Source organism: Pecten maximus, chromosome 18 (genome assembly GCF_902652985.1).
Source record: "Pecten maximus chromosome 18, xPecMax1.1, whole genome shotgun sequence".
Classification (NCBI taxonomy): domain Eukaryota; kingdom Metazoa; phylum Mollusca; class Bivalvia; order Pectinida; family Pectinidae; genus Pecten; species Pecten maximus.
This window is the reverse complement of record NC_047032.1, coordinates 7639385-7648384: the sequence shown is the minus strand read 5'-3', so window position 1 is coordinate 7648384 and position 9000 is coordinate 7639385. Positions and strand designations below refer to the sequence as shown.

The following is a 9000-nucleotide window of genomic DNA, read 5'->3' as shown; positions in this document are numbered from 1 at the left end:
GTCGTCGTGCGCCGTCCGCCTTGTGAGTGATGAATGCTGTGATTCCTCTTGACTCTGGATCCAGTTCTATTTGGTGATAAGCCCATTTGATGTCAAGTTTTGTGAAAACTTTGCTGCCATTTAAATCCTGTAATATCTCGTCTACAGTTGGTATTTGATATCTTTCTCTCACAATCTCCGTGTTGGCCTGCCTCATGCCCACACACAATCGTATGTCTCCAGATGATTTTGGAACGATAACGACTGGTGATACCCATTCTGTTGGTCCAGTAACTGGCTGAATAATGTTTTTCTCTCAGTTGATATGGAATCCTACGACTCGCTTGGACGACTGGTATCACATCTTTGTTTATTGGAAGTCTTAACTGGAAATCTTTTAAGCTTTCCAAGACCCTCAAAACAGTTTGGATATAAATTTCGAATATCCACCGAATTTATTTGCTCAGCCTCACACTCAGGTCCCAATCTTACTACCTTCAGTTCCATGGCTGTTTTCCTCCCTAGCAGTGCCTTTCCCTTTTCTTTTATTACAAAGAACTCTGCTGTAGTCTCGACACGCGATTCTTTCACTTTTATGTTTGCGACAAAACTTCCCACAACTGTTAGTGGCGTTTCATTTCCATATGCAAACAGTTTTTTCTTTGGTTTCCGGTTTTGGTCTACCACCTTTATCTTTTCCTTTTTAAGCTGCTCCCAACACCTTTGGTCAAGTACGTTAACAGTAGCACCTGAATCAATAATGAGTCCTGTGTCTACACCACCAATTTCAAAAGTTATCAGAGTAGTTTTCTCTTCAACACCAATTCCAAATAAAAAAATCATCCGATTCCTCAGTTTCTAACTGTTTCACTCGGTGTTTCACTTTTGTACTCTCATGTCTCGCCTTTGTTTTACAACGCGAAGCGAAATGTCCGATGTTGTGACATTTGTTACACTTTTTCTTTTTGGCAGGACAACTGGGATCTGATTTAACATGTCCAGTGTAACCACACGCGTAACACAGTCTATTGTCCGTTTCATCAGACTTCCTAGGTTTTTGCCACGATTTTTCATGTACGAGCCTTTGGATTTCACTTTATTCACCGTTTCGTGATTCTCGATAGAAGTTGCCTCCCTTTGTGCATTTTCGTATGCATGACTGATATCGCGTACCTGTTCAAGCGTGACATTACGTCTCTCCAGTAGTTTCCTCCTCAGCCTGGTCGAGTAACATTTCTCTATGATCTGATCTCGAATCATTTCATTGATGTCGTTGAAATTACAAAATTGTGCTTTTTCACGTAGTCTCGTGATGAATTGATCAATCGATTCGGTAGCTTCTTGTATCATAGATCTAAACTGTGATCTTTCAAATGGTTCATTTACTTGGGGTCGAAAATGTTCCATTAGAACCGTTTTTAGCTCACCTGGTCCGAAGGACCAAGGTGAGCTTATGCCATACCGTGGCGTCCGTCGTCCGTCCGTCGTCCGTCCGTCGTCCGTCGTCTGTCGTCCGTCCGTCAACAATTGACTTCTTCTTCATAACCACTGATCAGAATTTGACCAAATTTGGTCAGAAGCACCCCTATGGGTAGGGGACTCAAAATTGTACAAATGATGGGGCTGACCCCCCAGGGGCCTGAGGGGCGGGGCCAAAAGGGGTCAATTTGTCTACATTGATATAAACGACTTCTTCTCTGAAACCGAGCAAAGGATATTGCTCCTATTTGTCTGGAAGCATCACTATGGAGTGGGGACTCAAAATTGTACAAATGGTGGTGCTGACCCCCTAGGGGCCTGAGGGGCGGGGCCAAAAGGGGTCAATTTGGCTATATTGATATAAACGACTTCTTCTCTGAAATCGAGCAAAGGATATTGCTCCTATTTGTCTGGAAGCATCACTATGGAGTGGGGACTCAAAATTGTACAAATGGTGGTGCTGACCCCCTAGGGGCCTGAGAGGCGAGGCAAAAATGGGTCAATATAGCTATATTGATATTAACGACTTCTTCTCTGGAACCGAGCAATTGATATCACTCATATTTGCCTGGTAGCATCACTTTGGGGTGGGGATTCAAAATTGTACAAATGATGGGACTGACCCCCGAGGGGCCTGAGTGGCGGGGCCAAAATGGGTCAATATAGCTATATTGATGATACCGACTTCTTCTCTGAAACCGAGCAATGGATATCGCTCATATTTGCCTGGTAGCATAACTTTGGGGTGGGGATTCAAAATTGTACAAATGATTTGGCTGACCCCCAGGGGCCGGAAGGGTGGGGCCAAATGTGGTCATTTGGGCTATATTTATAAAAACAACTTCTTCTCTGAAACCGAACTAACGATATTGCTCATATTGGCCTGGTAGCAACACTATGGGGTGGGGATTCAAAATTGTACAAATGGTGTGGCTGACCCCCGGGGGGCCTGAGGGGCGGGGCCAAGAGTGGTCAATTTGGCTAAATTGATATGAACAACTTCTCATCTGAAACTAAGCAATATATATTGCTCAATTTTGACTGTGAGAATCCCTTTGGGGTAGGGTTTCAAAATTGTACAAATGGTGGGGTCTACCTCCCTGGGGGCTGTGGGGCGGGACCAAAAGGGGTCAATTCGGCTAAATTGACAAACAACTTCTTCTCTGAAACTAAGCAATGGATATCACTCATATTTGCCTGGTAGCAACCCCCTAGAGTAGGGATTCAAAATTGTACAAATGACAGGACTGACCCCCAAGGGGCCTGAGGGGCGGCGTCAAAAGGGGTCAATTTGGCTGTATTGATATAAGCGACTTCTTCTCTGAAACTGAGCAAAGGATATTGCTCCTATTTGCCTGGAAGCAATCACTATGGGGTAGGGATTCAAAGTTGTACAAATGGTGGTTCTGACCCCCTAGGGGTCTGAGAGGCGAGGCAAAAATGGGTCAATATAGCTATATTGATATTAACGACTTCTTCTCTGAAACTAAGCAATGGATATCACTCATATTTGCCTGGTAGCAACCCCCTAGGGTAGGGATTCAAAATTGTACAAATGGTGTGGCTGACCCCCGGGGGGCCTGAGGGGCGGGGCCAAGAGGGGTCAATTTGGCTAAATTGATATGAACAACTTCTCATCTGAAACTAAGCAATATATATTGCTCAATTTTGACTGTGAGAATCCCTTTGGGGTAGGGTTTCAAAATTGTACAAATGGTGGGGTCTACCTCCCTGGGGGCTGTGGGACGGGACCAAAAGGGGTCAATTCGCCTAAATTGACATAAACAACTTCTTCTCTGAAACTAAGCAATGGATATCACTCATATTTGCCTGGTAGCAACCCCCTAGAGTAGGGATTCAAAATTGTACAAATGACAGGACTGACCCCCAAGGGGCCTGAGGGGCGGCGTCAAAAGGGGTCAATTTGGCTGTATTGATATAAGCGACTTCTTCTCTGAAACTGAGCAAAGGATATTGCTCCTATTTGCCTGGAAGCAATCACTATGGGATGGGGATTCAAAGTTGTACAAATGGTGGTTCTGACCCCCTAGGGGTCTGAGAGGCGAGGCAAAAATGGGTCAATATAGCTATATTGATATTAACGACTTCTTCTCTGAAACTAAGCAATGGATATCACTCATATTTGCCTGGTAGCAACCCCCTAGGGTAGGGATTCAAAATTGTACAAATGACAGGGCTGACCCCAGGGGACCTAAGAGGCGGGGCCAAAAGGGGTTATTTTGGCAAAATTGATATAAACAACTTTTTCTCTGAAAATAAGCAATGGATATCTTTAATATGTGACTGGTAGCATTCACTTTGGTTAAGGATTCAAAATTGTACAAATGATGGGGCCGACCTCCTGGAGGCTGAGGGGCTGGGTCAAAAGGGGTCAATTTGGCTAAATTGATATGAACAACTTCTCTGAAACAGCTCATATTTGACTATTAGCATCCTATTGGGGTAGGGATTCAAAATTGTATAAAGGAAGGAGCTGACCCCCAGGGGGCAGAGGGCAGGGTCAAAAGGGGCCAATTGATCTAAACAAGATCTTCTCTGAAACTAAGCAATGGATATCACTCACATTTGTGTGGTAGCATCCCTATGGGGTCGCGCCAAAATTCAATTTCATTTCATGGATTAATGTACCTTTTGGCATTTTTAGTATTAAAATAAAACCAATGTACATGTACCCATATAAAATGCTTATGATATATATTGACATAGCAATACCAGCGACAAATATGCTTAAGCATCATTCTTGTTTCATATCTCATGAAACCAGGTGAGCGATACAGGCCCTCTGGGCCTCTTGTTGTTACTGTGTAAACTGTCTCACCTTGATCTAGGTTTGGGTCCCTTAATGTCGGCAACGTATAGTAGATATCCTGTACTGCCATTCCAGCGCAATGTAGCAACAATGCCTTCCTCTGTTCGGCTTCATTAACCCCTTTTCCCGTAGCATACAGCTCGTAGGATCTTATCCATTTCTGCCAACGGTAATACAGAGTCGATGTTTTTGTCGTGTCAAATTGGCAACTACAACCTAAATCCGTTAGATTTACAGCGGCTGCCATCGTGTATAGTTCTTTAAAAACCTCGTCGCCAAATGTTTAGTATTGTCATCACCCGATGACTTCATGATTCTTATTCTGACAGCTGGATTAAACCACAAACACCATTCAAGGTCTTCATAAGCATGGTCTCCATTTATTTCACTGCACATGATCACATGTATACAGACAATAACTTCCGGTACAAGATATTAAGGATGCTTGACCGTTACATTTAACTATTAATTATAATACTCCAGTAATACACATGTAGCTTATACAATGACATGTATATGTGAATACTACAGACCCTGCTTGTGACGTTTCATGTATAGACTTTGATGTAGTCTTGATCTAGATCTAGATCTAGATGTATTCATAGATACTTCCTTTTGTAGTCTTTCCAATTTCCACAGGATCACTCTCTTTACTAGCTTTACGTCGAAGGTTGCAAGTCCATTTACAGGCTCTGGAAGTTCAACATCGCTAGTATCTATTTTAGATATAGACCGCACCACTACCTCTCCATATATGTCGGGTTTTTTTCCTTAGGAAACTTCCTTTTCCAATTATTCCATTTTGCGGCCCTTTATGCAAACTGAATCACCCGGGGATACTGTTCCGTTTCCACTTTGATTATTTGATGAATTGACTTTTCCATTATCTGGTTGGGATTCATGGGTAGTCATTTGCCTGCTTTTCTCACCTTTTCTCACCATTTTTCGACATTCTATATCATTTATGTACTTGCGTCGATTCCTAAGTTGGACACTTAACGATTTCCATACTTCTCTCTTTTTCTGTTTAAATCTAGGGTCTTGTTCGAAAACCGTTTCGAAAAACAGGTCTTTCTTTCGGGTATATCTCCTCTCGGAGCTTTCTTCCACAGACGAGCTGCATTTGCTGCATCCTTTATTAACGCATTATAATGTTTTTGGGCTTGTGATGCCTTGCCTCTTTTTTCTCTTTTTTTAATCATGCTTTAATTAAAGCTTGATGATGACCCTTTTTCATTGTCACAGTTGACAAAATTAACTTCAGTAGATAATCTACAAGTGGTTTGTTTAACAATGTTAGTTTTTAAGGATTCATCTGCTGGCAATGGGTTTTGAACGATGTTAGGCTTTGACTTATCAGTAGAACTGGAACTTTGTATAAAACGTCTCAAATGAAACCTGTCCATAAATGGACAGGCTCCAAAAAGGTCATTTATGTCATTTTCCGTGAATTGGCCAAGTACTTCTATTGAAAGACCATTCTCTGCAAAAACAAAATAAAGAAATCTTAATGAAATTGTCACATTGAATATACATTTATCTTAGGAGTGAAACGGTATTCTGTATTTTCATTAAGATATTTCCAATGTAAGGCAGCAGTTACTGATTGTGACATCATAACATGTTAAAACATTATTTCTCACACAAACGTATGACGTCACAATTGATTTAATTTCTCATTTTACACACAAACAAACGACATCACAATCGATACCTGCTACGAAGGTAGATAACTCCTGATAATGAACATTAACCACTTTTGTTTTTGCAATCAAACATCGTTGACTGAACATCTAGCTATAATTAATAGGACTAGTGATTAAACATATATTTGTAATTAACATGTTTACATTGGGCAGTATATAGCAGGGCCATCAGAAGCAAATTCATATTGACCTGTTGCTACGAAAAGGACATTTTTTACATGTGAAATTGCATTTACATATATGTTCGTCGGAATTATTGCATCACCCCATGCTTCCAACGGGCCTGTATAGCTAGGCCTATAAACTCTACCGGTAAACAGATTCAAGTTATTTTTCAAAATTTAATCAATTAGAAATTTTCTATATCCATTCTTTTTCAATAAGTTTCCTCGTTGTTCATTTATCAAATTAAAATTCAATCTTACGAATCGCCGCAAACGTATTTTATTTTAGCCTATTTTAATTAAAAACATATTTTAATAGTTATATGAAAAGATGCCTCACCTGTAGAAGCAAATCAATGCCTCAAACATTATCAAGTACATGACAGTCTACTATCTTATTTATTTATTCTAGATCTATAAATTTCATGCATTTTTACATTTGTTCAATTAATTTTCCTGATTTTATCAAGCTGAATTCAACCATTTTTCACATTTAATGAATTATTTCAAGCAGTTTCTGTTCACAAAATTTGATTGCTGTCCGTATCTTACTTTTCTTTCTTATCAGGGGTGAAGTTCAGTATGAAGTATTTCTGGAGTGTGATTTTCCAATTTCTATTCAGAACATAACTACACATCTCATGCACCATATACCTGATGGAATTAGAAAATTTGGACCATTGTACGGAACCTGGATGTATGTCTTAGAACGTTTTAACTCATGGCTATGCAAACGGACACTGATCATGAATATGCGCTATCCGGAAGCAACTGCTGTGGAAACATACCTCATTTTTGATTGGTGCAACTTCATGCAATTATCAGGGAGAATGCCACAGGATGGGATCAATTCACCATTGCTTAGTGTTGAATCTGACTTGGATGATGATTTCGTAATCAGTAGTTTAGCTGGTACAAGTAGTGATAAGTCGAGCGAATGTCATTCCTTAGTCCAAAGGAAGGAATTCAAGCCAGGAAAACGGTACTTGAACTCAATTCATGAACAATGCCAAGTTATTACGTGTGCAAATTGCTTAATTCGGAGATATTATCGGCACATTGAAATAACACGACGGCAACGCATTTATAATAGTTCAGTCAAAGATTTGTCATATCTTTATGGAACCACGTCATCATTTATATGTGTGGAATTAGGACGAGGACCACCACAATAAAAAGTGATGTCAGGAAAATGTGTTCGTTTTGGTCACATAAAATTCTTCATTGAGCATAACTGTTGCTCAAAACTTGCCTTTGTAGAATGGTTTGAGTCAACAGAGTACAACCGGGACTTGAAAATGTGGTATACAGATTATCCTTTGAAAACAAAAAGGCAGTCTTACATTTTGATAAGTTGTTTATCTCATCCATTGGTCACGGCTGTTGAAGATGACAAACTTTGGTTTCTCAATTTGCACAAATCAGCTTTCTTTGACAAATAAATTGCCTGATACTGGACAATCAGGTTGCCAGGTAATTATAACATTAGGGTATAACTTGTGCAGTAGTGTACAATTTATTTCAATGAACATTTTTGATGCATACATGTATGTGTATAGATATACAACCATGACACAGTTTGTTGTTAACATAATGCATATTACCTTGTACAGGTATTTGTATGTAATAACACCTTTAAATTTGGAGAAATCTTATCAATATTATTGGTTGACACCAATGCAATGAATGACGTCAAGGCTCCAAAACGCATAACAAAATTATTTTTTTGTGTTATTTTCAATTATTTCTGCTATTGCCAAAAATTGTATGAAACAAATGCAGTGAATCTGGCAATCACATTTAATGCCATTTATATAAGATTGGTGATTGTGTACTCATTTACAATTGTCCGCTTTTTGCTTGTCCAAAGGCCAGGCTTGCAAACAAAAATAACCCAGAAAATATTATTTAAGTTCCATATGCATCCTGTCGTTCTGCTTCCTGCAATAAAATGTAACTGCTATTATAATCAGGAAAAATTTCTATCGAATCCTCTTTAGAATATCTCCAAATGTTTCTGTTAGTCTTTTCTTGAATCTGTTAGCACTAATGTTGATCCACATATATATGGATTTTCACAATAAATAGCAACAACAAATTAAAGATTACTAGAAATGATCATCAGTGATGAATTGAAACAATCCTTTTTTATTGTGAAAATTTTCCAAAACCATTGTTATACTACATGTTGATTGTACATGTAATAATATTTAAATATCAGACCACCATACACTGATTTCAAACCTGTAATTAGTTCTGCCATTCAGAGTAAATGGCAGCAACGCTGGTCTCTCGAGACGAGCAACAAACTTTTTAAAGTACAACCGAAACTTAAAGCATCAACACCAAGTCGGAAGGATCGTAGAGAGGAAATAGTCCTCTCTCGGCTCCGTACCGGACACACATATCCTACAGTATAACTAAATGTCTTGGTAAGTCAACTGAAGGATCTCTATTCGTTGATGACTTCTTGATCTGCTATAGATCGAAGAACATGCACACGATAGAACGACAACTTCAACAATGTTTGGGCAAACTATAAACATGGGTAGATGAAAACGGCTTCAAATTTTCCAGATCAAAAACTGTATGCATGCACTTCTGCCAAAAACAAAAACCACATAATGATCCCGACCTAACATTGAATGGAAGCAAAATTGTTGTCGAGGAGACCAAATTCCTCGGACTAATTTTCGATTTAAAACTCTCCTTTGTTCCACATATTAAACACCTAAAGGATAAGTGCTCAAAGGCAATGAATATTTTACGCGTTCTATCCCATACTGACTGGGGTGCGGACTGTGAAATGCTCTTGCGCCAAAAACTCTTACCAACATTTGGC

At 39.4% G+C, this 9000-nt stretch overlaps 1 protein-coding gene across 1 annotated transcript; it reads right to left on the bottom strand.

Moving 5' to 3' along the window:
- Nucleotides 1-312: 312 nt before the first annotated feature.
- On the bottom strand, nt 313-822 carry LOC117317001. Its single transcript, XM_033871778.1, has one exon. It carries the CDS (start codon nt 820-822, stop codon nt 313-315), a length of 510 nt encoding a protein of 169 aa, XP_033727669.1.
- Nucleotides 823-9000: the final 8178 nt, after the last annotated feature.

Excerpts from the sequence above, each read along its gene's own strand:
- LOC117317001 (XM_033871778.1), bottom strand. The coding sequence starts at position 822 with ATGATTTTTTTATTTGGAATTGGTGTTGAAGAGAAAACTACTCTGATA.